The following is an 18,171-nucleotide window of genomic DNA, read 5'->3' as shown; positions in this document are numbered from 1 at the left end:
TTTTAAATATTGCGTAGTGATATTCACAAATGTTAACTTAAAGGTAAATAAACTGAAGAAACAGGATAACAGATACTTGAATTTAGTGACTTCTTTTCATGTCTTTAAATAGACCAAAAACGTGTTTAAAGTTTAAATTAATATTCAGCAGTTTTGCAAAGACAAGAACAAGAGAATTCTGTGCTACAATGAACAGATGAGCAACACAGAAACAGGCCCATTAATCTATGTCAGCTTTAACTAAATGACATAATGAGAGCCTTGAAGTGGTCTTGTGCACAAGGAACTGTTGTGTTTAATCCACAGACTCATCTGCCACTAAAAGAATGGACATATTTGTTAATTTATTAAGATAATCATTGACCTCTGATGTCAAATCACCCAGCAATGAAAAGATCTAAGATCTATTTTACTCATGAAATAAAACACTGTATTATGTAATTGTGAAATCACACCAGTGCATAACAAAACGTCTGGAGCAATTATCTTCCACTTCCTTTGTGGCTGCCCAGAAAATCAGTGTACCACAGCTACTTTGACCCGTGGTAACTGTTCTGCCTTACAGCTATGATTTGTCAGTGCCTGAGGCAAGATTAACGCTATGGTAAATTAGAATCAAAAGTAGTGAAAGGGGGATTAGGGCAAAGCTGAGCTACTGCAAACAATGGACACTGAGGTATCCGTGACTTTGTAATTACCAGGTCGTGTCAGTTCTGCCAAATTCTTTTGCATGGTTTGCTTTTGCTCATGACCAAATAAAGTATCAAGTTACAAAAACCCTCTGATGTGTTAGGTTTTAAGGCAGCTGTTTGCGGAGTAAACCTGTTAATTGTTACAGCCTGCTAGCGTACCTAGAATCTCACCTTTTATCATATGTTGTTTGTAAATGGTGTAACCCTTCTTCACTGTGAAATAGCTGAACCTTGCTACTAAGTATTAAGTATCCTTAATACTAAGTATAAGTATTGTTGTATCACGGAACAACAACACAAGAAGTACCACTTGCTACAATTAATGCCCTGTTGTTGTTTTCTTTTCTTGTCTCTTTCTCGCCCCAGTATGAAGGCAAGGTAAAAACAATCGGATTATTTGCATGACTTGCATGTGTCTAGTTAAAGTGCAGCTTGAAAGCACGGGTGGCACGGCAGCAGCAGCAGCATGGGCAGCGTTCCGAGCAGCAGCTCCTCTAAGGCTCTTAGCTAGTTCAGCCAGCTGCTCCTGCCGCAGCCAGCGGAGCTGCTCCCGAGCGCTCACCGCCGTCACCTTGCACGCTGTGCACACACCTACACGAGAAACTTCTGTTTTCCTCTCGCAGCCGCTTCCTCCAGCCGAGCGCTGCCCGCGGCGCTGCGGTGCCCGGGACGCGGAGCTCGGCCAGCTGCCGGGCTGACCCCGGCTCCGGGCTGCAGCAGCGCTGCGCTCCCACGGCAACGGGGGAGCGCCCTGCTCACAGGCACTGAAGTAGTTCCTGAGGAGAGCATGAGAGCACGGCGGAGGTTTTTTGTGAAATTCTCCGCTTCTCGTGTTCAGAGCAGGAGTGTGAGGGGGAGAGAGGGGAGGTCACCTATTTCTGACTGCGTTTTCAGTTTGCATCTATTTGTATCCGTCGCTTTTGCTTTGGTATGCTCAGATATGAAGTGATCTTCACTGTGTTTTGCAGCCTAATTCCTGGCTCGAATTGGAAAAACACAACTTCACCCCCACACTCCTGCCCTGAAATTTAGAAACATTACTTCCTCTCAAGCTCCAGAAATTGCTGTTTGTTTTCCCTCAAAACTGGCCTGTTTTCACAAAAAAAGAACTTACAAAAAAACCCAGAAAACAAATGAAGAATTATGCAAGATCTCAGTGAACTTGGACCTTATTTGGTGTATTTTGAAAGAGAAAAAAGGAAAAAAGAAGTCTTAAGAAAAGGTCAAGCAAGTGTTCAGTGTTTGCAAAGAGGTTGAGCCAGACAACCCACAGTGCTCCCTTCCAACCTTACCCATTCCGTGATTCTGTGATATGGGTTGGGAATTATAACAGCAGTTGTTTGTAACAGGACAGGATGAGGACAATCTATCACTGGACAAGGCAGGAAAGGTAGAATCAAGAATGGTTTCTGGATGGCAAAGATTATGGGCTCCAGTGACAATGATAACAGCAAAACTGTTCATCCGCTGGGAGATAAATCCATAAAATCCAGAAACTGGAGAAGAGCTAGGAAAATAAAAAAAAAAACTGAAAGGTGAACATAGCTACTTGACTATAACTAAAGCAGCATATGGATCATTTTAGTAAACCAGATGCTTGCTTTAACTTATGCAGAGAGTACTAATTTGCCAGAGAATACATCATGCTTGCTCAGTTGGCTATAATGCAGAGAATGGCTTTCAGTGCCAAAACGTGCAGCTGATTAGTATCTGTGCAAATTGGTTTTATTTTGTAATTAATAGTCTTTAAAATGTTTTCTTTCCTTTCAGGGAACCGAAGTGGTTGTTGCTTCCCTCCTTCCCTACCCCAGTTTTAAGTCTTTATTTATTTCCCAAATTAATTTTTGTCTCTTTGAGGTGTTCATACTATTCAGATACTCTAGTAAACACTCATGGGTAATACTCTTTAGTGAATTAAATAGTATTTTTTTTTCCTTTTTGGATTAGGCTCCATGGTACCAATGGCAGCTTTTTTTCTGAAGTGACTTTGTAAGGCTCTTTTTCTGGCAAACCTGGTTCAGATGTTACCAGAAGTTGTGGTCTCACTCTGGTGTACCCGGGCCTGAGAAATCGTATTTTTGTAATCAAGCATGATAGTTTTGGTATTACTTTTAAGGGGTTTCTTATTTCCTCTCATCAGCCAGCTGATGAGTCAAACGTAGAACTTGAATTCCATTACAATATTTTCCTGTTTTGGATGGATAGTTACATTCTGTAACAAACCCAAGTGCTTTGTTTTATTTAACTGCCTGAAAAAGTCAGATGTATTACTGTGTCCTAAGAAAATATGCAGCAGTTTTCATAAGAAAGATACTGGAAATATAAATGTCAGTCCACCTGATTGCATTCCTGAAGCTTGTGGGCAAAAACTTTATTCAAATATTTGTACACTACTCAAGTTCTTCTTTCATTGGATCTCACATGCAAAGAGAGGAATGAAAAACATCTTCCAGTTAAAGTCTCTCCTTACTGTTACGATTTCCTAGCTTGCATCTTTCTGCTTTGCCCAAGGAACAACAACTTCCTTATTTTGTAGCTCACTGTGTTTTAACACCAAAGGTGATAATTCTCTTTATCAAAGGAAAAACACAGAAAACAAAACCACCAACCAAAAAAACTTAAAAGAGGAAAGAAAGAATTGAGAAGGGGACTGCTGTCAGTTGGAGATGAGATGAATCTCTTGTTACTACTTTGAGTGATGCAAGGCAGAGTGCAATGTGTGCTGATAGATTGTAGAAGGCAACATGAATTCAAGTGTATGCGTGTAGTTAAAATAAAAATTAAAATCAAGCATCTGTGCAACTGAAAGTGTACATATGTGTGTCTGGCTGACTGCTCTCCCTAAACTCTATTTTTGAAAACACATTGTGCTTCTAAATGTTTTTTAGGCCTGAAGTGAACTTAGAGAAATACACAGGTTGCCTCAAAGACATTGAAATTTCAAGGACGCCCTATAACATATTGAGCAGTCCTGACTTTGTTGGTCTTACCAAAGGATGCACACTAGAGGTGAGTCTGATTTCCATGTATTTTGGCCTTAATGTTTATTAATGTTTTCTGGTTTCTGATTTTATGGCATAGTAGATTAATTGTATATTCCTTAGATGGGAATCTAACCTTAAAATCCAAAGTTACATTTAAGAGGAAGAAAGATGATTAAGTCTGATCAGCAAGTAGACCAGTTTTTCATATCCTGCCTTCTTGGAGAGTATCCCTGGCCACTTGTGTTATCCCTATCCCTAAAGGGTAGGATTTTCTGAACTGCTTAGCTTTGTTTCAGCTGACTAAAATGGTAATTATTGACATTAATGAAGGTAGGCATTGACAACACTACAAAAATTTTTAAAAAATCTGATGCACATAAAACACAAGGATTTGATTTTTCTAATTGTTATTATAAAGTCATTCACTACATAAAACATCTGATATAAATACTTAGTTTCATGAGCTGAAAGGCACATTTCTTACTGATCACTAAGAATGTGCAAAATTGGTGTTGTTATTTTAGCTTTAAATGCATCTATTTTCAGTTGTTGCTGCTTGCAATTAACAGTCTTTCTGTGCATATAGCATTCAAGGAATCTGATCTGAAATTTGAGAGAGAATTTAGTAATTTTCCATAGAAAGGTCTTTTTATACAAAAAAAATATTTCCACTGACATTTGTGTCCCAATAAATAGTTTGTATTTCTTCCCTGGAAATCTCTACTGTATAAGATAGTTTTGCAAGCAGATGGAAGATATCCATCGATACCATATATACCATATACTGATAGATGCCATATATACCATACATCTGATATTCCATATCAGATACCTTTACAGTAAATCCAAATGAGTTGTTGTTAATCTGATGCTCTCCAAATGTTTTTTTTGGTTTTTTTTCTACAAAACATTAAAACTTTACTTTGAACAGCAACTGGAACTTGGCTGGGCCAAAATAAAGGCAAGGGCCCCATTTTTTTGTGTTTATCCATTGTACTTTTGGCCTTGATCAGAGCAAAAAGTACACAACAGTAGGACTCTCAGATGGGATATTAGACTAGATTTGTTATGAGAGCCATATTTTCAAGTTGGTGGTAAAGCTAAATTGTAAACAAGCAGATTGTTCAAATGCTTTTAAATCTTACAGATTTGTGTTCAGAAAAAAATAGAGAGGTTCATATTTGTTTTGATTTCTGGTATATTCTTTCTGAAACAGGAAAGAAGGATAGTTATGTTCATTTTCTTTTGTTGCTAAGAATCTTAGGAAGTACTTTGCCTTTCACATTATTTTGTAGCCCTTGAGGTTTCAGAGTATGAAGTCTAATTGGATTAACACTTTTCTTGGGGAAATAAATAAAATATTCTAATTTTACAAAACAAGACATAGGAAAATTTTAAAAGAGTGAAGCAAAAGTAAAGGATAAAGACTAGATATGTGTTCAATCATTAAAATGTCCTCAGATTTCAGAGAAAGGTGGGCACCACCAGCAATTATTTTATCTGGCATAATTTTTATTTCTAGACCTGGAAACATGTTTGCTATACTACAAAAATGGCAAACTACTTTAGAAAAAGTCACTGTTTCTAAGATGGGTCTTCCACATCTGAAAGAGTACATGAGTTGGCAGTGCTGACAGAAAATCTTTTGGAGTATGCACTGGCTTATTATTTGATGACTTATTCTACTCTTTAAATTGTGGTAATGGCTACCAGTGTCTGAAGAGTTGGGCCATGTGCAGCAAGTGCTTCATTTATGACTCTGAGTGACCAAGAAAGCAGTGGTGCTTAGTGAAGTAATGAAGATTAATGAAAAGTATTCTCTCAGCACATCTGACAAATAATAGTTTATGTTCATATTGGGTTTTATTACCTATTGTATAGATTTAAAAGCAAACTCCAACTGTATCAACTCAATGGAAAACACATATATAAAATAAAAACAACCTTGAGCAGTTGTTTTTAATCCAAGAGGATGTATCGACATAAAACTGGAACTTTGCCTTCCTGTAAGACAGGATTCCACAAATACCGTAATGATGCCAGATGTAAACAGATAAACTAAAGTGTTTGCAGAACACTTTGAGGAGTAAACTGCTACATGTTTATTATTACTTTCTGTCTTTTCACACTAGTTATATTTACATAGTTTATTATTTTAGTTCAGAAATCTTCCTGTGCATTCATAGTGTTGCTTTTAATTCTACTAATGCACTTTCCTGTCCTCTCCTTCCTTCAGAACATTCACACAGTCAGCTTCTCCAAGCCAGGTTTTGTGGAACTGCAGCCGGTCTCCTTTGATGTAGGCACAGAAATCAATCTTTCCTTCAGCACCAGGAATGAGTCTGGGATCATCTTGTTTGGCACAAGTGGCACAATTGTCCCCCCCAGGAGAAAGCGCAGGCACTCTGCAAGGAAAGCTGCTCCCCTGAAGAGAAAGCGCAGGCAGACAGGACAGGTAAGAGGAACCTGGCAAAAGATTAAAAAAACCCCACAATTCTACTGAACTGCCTGAGTTTGTTTCATCCATGTTGGGTTTTTTTAACCAAACCCAAATATTAGAAAATACTGTTCTTCACTCATTTTGAGAACTACTTATGCACTATTAATACTTGGAAACTCTCTCTGTCCTGTTCATACAGACATAAATGAGTATCATTTTAATTTCCCTGAGACCAAAAGAAAAAAAGTGGTGAACACAGTGAAGATTAACCCCTTGTTTGGCATCACTGATGTGAAATTTAAGACTTCAGTGCTCTGGCCTCTCCTTCTCTCTCATAAAATACAAATTTGCTGTATTAGTTCACAGTGTCTGAGTGACTGGTAAAAGTGTGATTACTAGAATTTGTTAGAAATCATTCGAGTCTTGATTAAATCTTGATTAAAATCCTGACAGACGGGCACACTACAACAGCAATAAACAGATTGTGGCAATGCACTCTTTATTCGGGACTTCTGGGAAGTGATATTTCATTATTCTCCTTTCTGGCTATTTTGGAAGAGAGCTCTTGGTAACCTAGAGTAACACACTCCAGGGTCAGCACATTGTAATCCAGGCTCACCTGGATGACATTATCTTCAGGTTAGGGGCTCCTTTACCATTTCCCAGCTCTTGAGATCACAGAGACCCTGACCTCTTATTGCTATACTAACTGGAGTTTAGCTCCTGAAATCTGCCACAATATGATACTGGTGATGGAGTAACTACTGGCATGATTTGCCAGCCCTCCAAGCACAGAACTCAAACTGAGATCAATGCACTTCAGGGCTTGATGAGTTTAAGACCAGGTCTTGTAACATCATAAATGAGAAGAATTGTAGGTTAGAAGTTTCCATCCTTCCCTGTAAATAGATAGAGAGTCAAATCTTCTGTTGACATTTTCCAGCATGACCTCATTTTACCCCTTCCTCATTATAAAAATGCTGGAGTCTGAGCACAGCAGCAGCAGCAGAACTGCAACAGCAGTGTCTTGTCTACGCTGAGCACATTAACAGACAATGTAAGACAATAAAACATACACATTAATGTAAAAATAAATGAAATAATTTCTTTCCAAATGTAACTTAGCTTTTCCCTCCAACATGTGCCTTGCAGGCCTACTATGCCGTGTTCCTGAACCGAGGTCGGCTGGAAGTGCACGTCTCCACTGGGATCCGGGATCCGCACAGGATAACCGTCAGACCTGAGGCTGGCGAGTTTCACGACGGCCGGGCACATTCCATCCGGATAGAGAGAGCTGGAGGGTAACAAATGGCCACAAGTGCTACAGGCCACACAGCACAGCTAATTCAACAAAGCAAATGTGCTCATGGCTTTGGCAATCCATGTCAATGCTTCTTCTGAGACAAAAGAAAAAAAAAAAACAGCTTCATTCCATCATTATTCAGAAATTCTTAGAAATAGGTTTGACGGTCATTATTGTTCTGAAGAACTGGGTTTACATGCTTTTGTAGGCCACCAGCCTGTTTCTCCAGACTTGTGTTTGCCTGAAATGGCGTCTTTAATCTTCTGATTTTTTGCAAATATATTTTATAAAAGAATCTGTGGGTGAGAAATTCTGCTGTGGTGCACAGTAAATCTCCTTTTCAGGACATATAGAAAAATACCATTTTCAAAGGGTTCAGGCTGCAACAGCACAGCAGCCTGTAGCCTTTTTGAGATGCCATGTGCTGGACACAGTGGTGCCCAGCTAAATATGGTAAAAGACTGAAAACACAGTCCCACTTTTCTTATAGGAAGAGCCATCACAGACCTTCTCAGACCATGTTGTTTTACACTGAATTTCACTTGAATTCCTTTGCCCTTTTTCAGACATTTTAAAACTTTCTTATTACACTTCACCATTCAGAAAGTGATTAGAAACAGCACTACTGTAGTGTGTAGGACTCAGGCAGCCAATAATATTTATGGCCTGGAATAGCCTTTGTTCCAAGCAGGGTTTATTACGGACATTTGAACATACAAATGTGTACATTCTGTACAGACATTTGTTGGATTAGTGCACTATGCTCAATGTTCTGTGTTGTTAAAAGAAATCAGGAAGAAGATGTGACATGCAGCGTGTTACAAAAGGCACTTATCCACTTCACCCTCTTACCCCCACAACAATGCAGCCTTCTTGACCAACCATTCCTGCCTAATCCCCAGGTGCCCTTCTGTCCTCTCTGTAGCTTGCTTTCCTTCCTGTATAATTTTCTGACTGAATTTCTGTTGTATTGTTAAAAACCTCTCACAAATAATGCCTCCAGTCAATAAGACTTCTCTACTTCAATGACTAGGTCAAAGTCAAACCATAAATGCTTTGGAGGAAAAAAAGTTTTCTAGGAAATGGATGACTGCATTTTATGATACATTTAGTGTCACTGTGACAGAACACAAGTATGCAGATGACAATAAAAACCTCTAAACAACAAAGTAAGTTATTTTATGCAGTGCTGTAGCCAGTACAGTTAGCTTGACCTTATGAGGGTACATGTGAGAGTACATCATGACAAAATTGCTGTACAATGCCATCCAGTGCTGATGCTTGTTCAGATGAGACCTCTGTGCTTTCAAAGTAGCTTTGTTACAAAACAAATGGCTGAACTCTGAAGTTTTTGTAGCCTGAAATGGATATGAAAAGACATACATTAAGATTAACCCTTCCTCAGCTCATCATGATCTCAAGCTTTGTTTTTTTAAATGTGAGGAACACCCTGTGAAGACTCTGCAGAGAGATTATTGTCCATATAATTATGAAAAATTATATTGTTGAAGATTATTGTGCATCATTGTAGACTGATTTTGGGTCAAATCAGCTTGGACACAAAATGTTTATGATGATTAGCCATGGCTAAAATGCAGCAACAAAAAGCATAACTTGAGTCTTGACAATCTGACTTTCCCACACTTCCTCTGAAGGCAGAGAAGGGAAATGTCCTCTCTGAGACACTTCATGGACCCTAAATTAGTCTTTTTCTATGAGCTGCCTCCAGAGAAATCTCTCTCCTTCTGTTTCCACCTCTGAAGTGACTGGGAGATATCATAGGGATTGTCCTGAAAGATGAGTCTTTTAATAACTGCTTTCACTAACTCTTTGAATAATTAATCACATTTCTTACTCTGCAGCTTTCCAAACCAAATTAATTCATCCAAAACTATGAGGAAACTGGACAATTTACACATAGTGCAGCACTTAAGCACTTCAGGTGCTTAAGTAACTGTCCATTTCTGTCTAGGATGTGTAAATAACAAGGCCAAGCATTTTGTATTTCTCTTTTCAATATTCCGTTTCTTACATTTGTAATTATAGTTAAGAAAGAATATCAGAGTTCAATATAATTTTGCAGTTGAAAAAAAGGAATTTATTTACCAGAGACTGATTAGTCAGCCAGTGGTGCTGCAGAGGCTCCTACCTTCCTCTCTTCAGCCTTTACAGTAACCATGGGACTGCTTTGTCTTTTGCTTGTGCCATGTGAAATACCCATTGGAATGAATTACAGCACCTTTATTGGTACATTGTGAACAATCAGCAGTTTTCCTCCTCTGCCACCTCCCCCAGAAGAAGCTATGAGATCTTCAAAAAATGTACTGTATGTCTGCCATTGATCCTGCAGTCAGAGCAGTCTGGTTGTGCCCCAGCAGGAAGATAATAAGGAAACAGGGAGTCCAAACAAAATGTGACCCCGTGCTGTTCCCATCCTGCTGGGCTCTAGATGATCATATCTACCATCACAGTACAGCCAGCTCAGCCCTTACTGTGTCTGTACTGCCACACCACAAACCACTTCTTCTTATGCAGCCACAGTCTGACATTATCACCCCTGCACAGCACAGTTGTGCCAGGCTTTGTCAAACAACTACCAAGGAGGCCCAGCAGCAGCTGGAACCCTTCTAGTGGTTAATATGCATTTAGTGTGAGCTGGCAATTACATAATTTGAATTGCTCATTGTTACAGCTGGTGTAGGAGTATACAGGGCTTGCAAGGGGGTGATTTCAATACAAGCAATAACCAGCGTAAAATATATATTTCTTTGCTTTCAAATCTTTTTCACAGGATGTTCAGTGTTCAAGTCGATGAAGACAAAGTCCAGACTCAGAGGTTGCCATCAGACTTGCCCATCTCTGTTAAGAAACTCTTTGTGGGGGGCACATCTTCTCAGTTTCAGACTGCACCTCTCAGAAACATACCACCATTTGAGGGCTGTATATGGAATCTTGTCATTAATGCCACGTAAGTCTCAGTGATGCCAAGAAACGTTCAGTTAATGAGATCTGGTTGAACTGCCTTGGAAAGTTTATTGTTGCAACTAATCATACTAGCAGAAAGTCCTAGAATATGATCTGTTTTCTTTATATGCCATTCTTTTTTTTTTGTTGACAGTATGTGCTCTGTAGGCTGTGCAATTAATGAGCTGTTTTACAGACAAAACATGTCTGTTTGTCCATGAAATCAGAGAAACTCAGCAGTAATGCTGCAGTAAGATGTGCATCAGCAATAGGTATTTATGGTGTACTATAACACTTTATTTAAGGTAAGAGTGACTTCCAAGAGAAGTCAAAATTCTGAGAACCACCATGGGAATCAATTTACTTTGTGGAAAGTGCAGTAATCTGGAAGGAGCATTTGAGTAAAAGGAAAGGCAATGATGAATAAAATAAAACCTCTATAAAAAGCTTCCATCTAAATCTTTCTTTCACATATCCAACATAATCCTAAATTAGGATTTTACCACTCCACATCAGAGTAAATGACTTCTCTGTAATACCATTGAAACTAGGTAGGCCTGTGAAGTTTGCCAAAGAGAATGCCTGTCTCTCTGCACTTACTGTAGGAAGAAAAGCCAATGGTCACTATCACCTCTAATTTAAGTGTCTTTCTTCTGTACCTGTACTTACCTGTACAGAGCAGGAGGAGTCCTGGCTTTTGTGTCCTGTGAAGTGAAATTACACTGCAGCATATAGTTGTTTTTTATAAATGGGTGATAAAAAGGCAGAAAAACTAATAACAGACATCACTCTTTTTGTGTGTTCTCAGCCCCATGGACTTTGCTCAGCCCGTGTCCTTTGAAAATGCAGATATTGGCCGATGTCCCACACTAGAGCCAGAAGTTAGGCCAGCTGAGGATGAAGATAAACCAACTCGTGCAACAGTTCTGGTCCAGCCTGAAGCAGACACTAATGGAGAGAAAGAAGGGCCAAGAATCCCTCCTGCTTCTCCTCCTCCCACACCATCTCTATCGTCAGCACTTGTAAGTTTAAATCACTTCAGTCCGATAGAGTTTGAAAAGTTTCTTTTCCCAGGCAAAATTGAAAAGCTATTCATCAAGAATAATGAAGCACTTTACCACAAAAATAGTGACAATTCAGCATGATGCTGTAAATGGAACCCCATGTTGCAGGTCAGTAAAACCTGTGGATAATGGAAAACTGGCTGATATCATTTGTTTGGATTATCAAAACAGTAATTTAAAGAACGATATAGCTTTAGAAATATCTTTGGCTTGCATGCTTAGCCATAAACTCTTACACTTCAGGGTGTAAGCCAAGCAATATTTGCTTGGGGATGGAAGGGAAATTTTCCCGTGGGAAATCCATTTCATTATGATATTTCTTGTGCTGGTCTCTGATGCACATGATAGCAGTTATGTCAGTGACATGATGAAGAAAAAGATAAACCAGGAGGCCTATTCAATATGGCAATTCCTTCACTGCTATTTTATAACTTCAGTCAGGAGAATTACAAAATGAAACCCCAGTCACTGCTGAATTGAGCTCAACTGTTGTTACCAGAAATAAACTGAGATAGTGGCAAGCACTCTTATACAACAAAATTTAAGGAAGAAACTCCTTGTCTCACAGGTGTAGTAGTTTTATAAGCTGATGCAACATTTTACCATTCACAAACGTATGTTTACACATCTGAATATTAAAATGAATAATACATACAACAGAACATATTTTTGAGGGGAAAATTATTTGTATTTTGTTAGACCTGAATACAACCCACATGTTTATCCAGGCTATATATAGTTTAGTATGAGTGAGGTTTCAAAATGGTGTGAAAAGACTGCACATTCCCCAGTTAGGAACCTGTTTGCATTTTTGGAATTTACACTTCAGTAGTAATGAGATGGTTTCGAGAAGAACCTAAATTCTATTTTAAATATATGATCACCTTTGTTGGCCAGTATATATGGCACGGATTTATCTAGAAAGACTTGTCAGGTATTACTGAAATCTCCATATCACGTGCATGGAAATGGGAGCCTTGGGTTCAAGGCAGGCAAGCTCCATCTCAGTTCTTACCGTGCCCCAAGCCCCACAGTTACAGAGCCCGGGCTCCCAATGCTCTGGGGCAGCGGCTGTGCCTCGTTCCCACAAGGTGGAGTAGTTGCAGCACCAGGGCTCCCATGCAGCTCTTCTATTCGGAGTTCAAAACAAATTTGCAGTACAGGACGGCTACTGTAGAAAGATAAGGAACCAGGCAACAAGGTAAAAAGGGTTATCCAGTTTAATGTTCACTGTTGTGAAGGAATGCAGTTGTAGTATCTGTTGATTAAATATTAAAAACAAAAAAAGAAACAAACCACAGAAGAGCGTGAAAGAGTAAGTGCACACTTCTGAAGACTATAAACGCTAACTTTTAAAATAGCAAAATTGAGAGGACTAGATTTACTCATTAATATCAGAAACTAATCCCATTCCAACTAAGTGAGTATTGTATATCACTTATCTAGAGCAGTGATAATTTCAACCCGGAATTCTAAATAACACACCATTACTCCCCTTCTGTCTTGCAAATAATGAAACTGTTTCAGTATGCTAGAGACTTGAAACTATTTTAAATAAGGCAAGCTTTTGGATAACTGTTACATTCATATCAATGAGTTCTTCAAAGGATTTTTAAGGGGATGGTTGCAAAAAAGTAACTACAGTCTGGTAACGAGATAACACTCATATAAGGTGGCACTCATACTAGGGTAGATTATACAGAATCTCAGTGTAGAAGTACTGCATATGGAAAATGTGCATCAGAAAAAAGTATTTTCACATAGGAGGCTTAAATAACTGATATGCTCTGTTGGAGTACTTTTAGGACCTTTTTTATCTACATGCATCCATCTGCATGTAAAAGGGGAGGGCGGTTGAATCCCAAACGAGGAAAAACCCTACCCTGTACTAAAGGCAAGACAAGATCCATAAGTAGGACAGCTGGGAAATACACCAGCCAACAGTCTGCTGCTGCTGCTTGCTGTGAATGCCAGAGTGTTCCTCAACACTGGGTAACTCCTGCTTCTGCCTCACGTTGTTCCCTGCTCCTCAGGGCTCTCTTGCTGCTGACACGAAGAGCGCCAGCCTTCCTTCTGCCTTTGACTCTGTGACGGTACCGCCTGCTTTTGATCCCTGCATTTCTGCATGTGTTGTTAACAGCATCCAGTGAACTGTGGGGACTGCTTCAGTGCTTTTTCTACTAATTGCTTTCTTTGTAATTACTACTACAGCAAATGAGAATATGGAGAATGTGTGACAGTCCACCAGTGGCCTTTTCTGCTCTTAATTTCCACTGCCATACACATGGAGCTTTTTGACCTACCAGTCAAGTCCCTGACATCTTACAAGACTGAAGTGAAGCTGAGGAGTTCAGTCTCTCATGTAATGTGGGACATTATTAAGCAGCCAGAACACATTAAGGCCATTACTCAAAAAGCAAAGCTGAGATATTTTAATACAGGTTGGTCACTCATGCTTAGTGCACAGTCTGGTGAAAGCTGTAAAGCTGGCTGTCCTTAGATAAAACAAAAGTGGACACAGGCTTGTGAATAAAACATGGATGTTTTTTAAACATGCCCTACTGGTTTTGTTTTTCCTTTTGCTGACTTTTTGTAATGAATGCTTACTATTATAAGTAGTTCTTAGCAAACAATCAGTGTATGCTATGATTCAAGCCACCATGGTGTGTTGGACACTCTCCCACACTCCTTGCCCTTTCTTACAGTCACCCTGCTGCAATGAAGAAAAACTGCAGTGTTTACTGGTGCTGGGGAGCAGCTTGTGTCAGGGTCAGACCCTCTACTAACATATATCAGCCTAGGACTAAATTTACTGTCAGAATACATCCTTTTACCATGTAAAATGTAAAAGTGTGCCAGAGAAAGGTGTGTGTATGTGTTTTCCAATTCTTTCCAGTACCAGTTGTTATTCCCTATCTTTAAATTTTAGCAAGCTCAAATGTAATTGAAGGTATTATATGCATGGTATTGTCATTAGCTTAGTTGTTAGACTTCTAGATAAGCCTGTAAAGCTTAAAATACCTCAATATTTTACCCTGCATTATGGAAATATGATTTGTCTTTTCTTTTTGATGATCACTGGAAGACTGGTATTGTACATTCGTAACCCTGCTTGGTCCTGATGAATTTTCCCTGTTTTTCCCTCCATTGCATATTGATGTATCAATTGTTTTTGTCATAATGCTCGGTGTTCTACTCTGTCATATTTAAACCAGAGCATTTAATATGCGAAACTATATTTTAGAGGTGTTCTATACTGTTGTGAAGATCTTTGTGATGTGTGAAAGCAAAAAATATTACAGAAAAACTGAGTGGGAGAGATAAATAAACTTCCTCTTTCCAGTTGAAATCTCAGGGCTTAAGTCACTCATGACATTTTCAAGAGAAAGAACTCTGTCAGCAAACCACTGCACCTTGTGCTTTGCAGGCCCCTGCTGAGTCAGGGCTCAAATAAGAGACTGTCACCAATCCAAAATGATAGCAGCCACAGTGCCTAAAAACAGAGCTTGCAGCCATCAAAGTTTGTTTCTTTCCCAGCAGTATTGTCCGATATTTTGTTGAGTTAGATCCTCTGAGTAGTTTTCTCACAATACTCTCAGTGGGAGGCAAAAGCCAGACATGAGTGGAAGCTGGTAATTACCATGGTCTCACATTGCCCCAGGCACTCCTAACAAGAGCTTTAGGACCAGAGATTAAAAGACCTGGTGAAATTAAAACGAGAAAATTATAGTGGGCAGAAGATATTTTACCTTGCATTGTTGCACCACTTCAAGATTAATAGAAGTGGAACTACAGGGAGGGGTTTGTTTCTTTACAAGCTGGGTAATGTCTCTACATTAGACAGCTGGGGGATTTCAACAGCTGTTACATCTGTCCATCAGTTATTTGGATTCCCTGGTTGTTTGTGGGGGCCTTCCAACAGCACCAGGGGAAACAACAGCACATTAAGCAAAGAATACAGTTGTAAAACGATATAAAGAAGTAAAATGAAGGATTCACTGACAGCTGCAGTATCTGAAACTACTTTTAATTCATTATTTTTAAGGTGACTGGATTTCAAGTTGACAACAAAGCATCCCTTTAAAGCTTAAATCTTGTTTCATTTCTCTAAGAGGGCATCCTACTGTGTAAAACTCAGTTATGTGAGCTAAGAGTACACTGAACTGCCTGGAAATCACTTAAGACTCTTGTAAATGTCCACTGGTGAAAGCATGAAAGCAGCAATGCTCATATATAACTTTTATTTGCTTTTACAGCTATCTTAATGAGCTCTGCCTTTACACCAAGTTCCTGTCAGACTGGTTTATAACTTTAGCTGGTGTGAAGAGACATCAGCCCACTGGAAAATTGCAGGGCCAGTCTCTAGACTAGGTACAATAGTCTCAGTCCTGAGCAGGTGGGAGACTGCCAGCATATGCACAGCTGAGACAGATACAAAGTATGAAGTTTGCATGATTGCTGTGTATTTTGCAGGATTCCTGCGCTGCTGACACAGAACCAGCCATTTTAGATGGTGGCAAGCAGTTTGGTCTTTCAAGGAACAGCCACATTGCAGTTGCATTTGATGACACCAAAGTGAAAAACAGGTATGATGTTTGTTTCAGCAATGAGATTTGATGGAATATTGTCAAAATAAAATGCCTCTTCTAACTCTCTCAAAGGTATCTCCCAAAACTATGGACATAATGTGAAAAGATCACTCACCATGACTAATTAATTTCATTAAGCAAACCTAAAAATGCATTAAAGTATAAAATCTAGGCAACGAAATGCCCACCTAAGTAGCTCACAAAAACAATTTACTTCTTTGTTTGTAAAGGTTTGGGCATGCACAGATCCCAGACTGATTTCCTAAAAACCAGAGTAATGGAATCAGGTTGTGCAACTGACTTCAAAGATGGCTTTTTCAGAGGAAAGTTTTTTTGTTCAGTAACTTTATAATTTCTTTTAATAAGGAAATTTTTTCCCTTTCCTCCAATATTTAAGATCAATCTTGCACAGTAAAAAGGAAAAATGGTATTGCTAGCCCAAAATATAACACTATATACATGTAGCTGTTGGCATGCAAAGGAATTCCATGAACTGTTTATAAAATTGTGACTTTTTTCAATGGATTTGTGAAAATGGAATTTGTTAGTTGTTTTATTTTTTGTTCTGCAGGCACATGGTCATTAACAAATGTGCCATGATACATCACGAAGCAATTTTGCTGCTTATAGTTTCCAAATCCATTAGCCCCATGCTTATTTATCCCTATAATATGTTGTACCACATATGCTAATTTTAGAAAACTAGGAATGATCCTGGACTGATCATTTTCATGCAATGATTTTTCATTTATATTATCAGCTGCTTTCAGGTACTGACTTTGCAGCTCAGCTTGAGCAAAGTTAGTGACGCCTTGCCAGTGCAACTTTAGCATTAGAAAATGTAAATAATTTCTTCACGGGTTCATGGTAATGTTGAGAACCTTTCCTTGAGGAGGTTCTCAGCATTACCATTCTGTCCAAGGGGTCATTAGGTTTGCTCAGACACAGCCTCATTTTCTCTTGGGAGAGATCAGAATAAGTGTTTTATATCCTCATTGTAAACTCTTCTGTCTGCTTCTTTAAAAGTTTTGCAACCTGTCTTCAGGCAATAGAACTCATTAGAAACTCAACATTTGCCAGCTGTCACTACAGCTCTCTCCTCTTTGTGAGCATTATGTGTGTGGATGATGGATAACGCTGCTGGAATTTTACAAGTGCTGGGATTTTCTAGCTGCTACAGCTGCAGCTGAGAATTGCATCTTGAAATTCTATGCCAAGATTGTAGTTTTCTATCTCCATAGCAAAGGAGCTAATGAATGCTCACATGTCAGAGATCAGATAGGTGTGAAATGTAATTTGCATAAAACCAGGTGATTTTCCTTGAATTCTAATGGACAAGTAAAATTGGCCGCTAGCAGTATAAGTTTTTCTTTAGAAAAAACACAAAAAGGTCAAGCAGATGAATTTGCCTAGGGCCTGACTCCAAATATCTTTTCCTTTTTTACTGGTTCCTGTTTGTTTGATTTCTAGGCTCACAATTGAATTTGAAGTCCGAACAACAGCTGATTCTGGCTTGCTGTTCTATATGGCTCGCATCAACCACGCTGATTTTGCTGCAGTTCAGATAAAGAATGGTCTGCCTTACTTCAGTTATGATCTGGGGAGTGGAAACACCAGCACAATGATTTCCAACAAAATTAATGATGGCCAGTGGCATCAGGTATAATAGTGTCTAATTCTAAATTATTCTTTTTATTGGTAAGAGTGAGCTTTGTTTTGCCTTGAGATATTTGCAAAGTGTAGTCCGCACAAGCCAAACTGTACAACTAGTATTTTCTGGGGAAAAAGAGAAAATAATCTAGCAAAAAATTTTGTCAGATGCACTGGTACACGGAAATTTATCCTTCAGGAAACACATATTTCTGAACGTATTTAAAATATGTGCCATGGATAGTAAGGAACTACAGAAAATGTTCCTTCTTGCTTAATAGGGCTCATGTGAGTATCAGCTCATGATGATGGAATACACCATTAAAACCAGTTGTTTCTACATTAATAATGTCATTGTTAAGGCAGATTGCTGAGAATAAAGGGAAAAAAAAAGAAGTAAAATGTAAGTAAACCTTCCCTGGATTATTAATTCAGTAGAGAATAAATATGATATTCATGGATTTATTTGGCAGCACCTTCTGTGA

At 38.9% G+C, this 18,171-nt stretch overlaps 1 protein-coding gene across 1 annotated transcript in view; it reads left to right on the top strand.

Annotated features, from left to right (window-relative positions):
• LAMA2 (laminin subunit alpha 2) overlaps positions 1 to 18,171 on the top strand; it is a 332,662-nt gene that overhangs the window by 304,888 nt on the left and 9,603 nt on the right. Inside the window, exons 52-58 of the mRNA XM_018916714.3 lie at positions 3,581 to 3,701; positions 5,913 to 6,131; positions 7,269 to 7,417; positions 10,211 to 10,387; positions 11,192 to 11,405; positions 15,921 to 16,033; positions 17,507 to 17,696. Coding sequence (XP_018772259.3) covers positions 3,581 to 3,701; positions 5,913 to 6,131; positions 7,269 to 7,417; positions 10,211 to 10,387; positions 11,192 to 11,405; positions 15,921 to 16,033; positions 17,507 to 17,696 — 1,183 coding nt within the window. The remainder of the gene's footprint in view (positions 1 to 3,580; positions 3,702 to 5,912; positions 6,132 to 7,268; positions 7,418 to 10,210; positions 10,388 to 11,191; positions 11,406 to 15,920; positions 16,034 to 17,506; positions 17,697 to 18,171) is intronic.

Source organism: Serinus canaria, chromosome 3 (assembly GCF_022539315.1).
Source record: "Serinus canaria isolate serCan28SL12 chromosome 3, serCan2020, whole genome shotgun sequence".
NCBI lineage: Eukaryota > Metazoa > Chordata > Aves > Passeriformes > Fringillidae > Serinus > Serinus canaria.
Note: the sequence above shows the minus strand (reverse complement) of the source record. Positions and strands in the feature narration are given on the sequence as shown.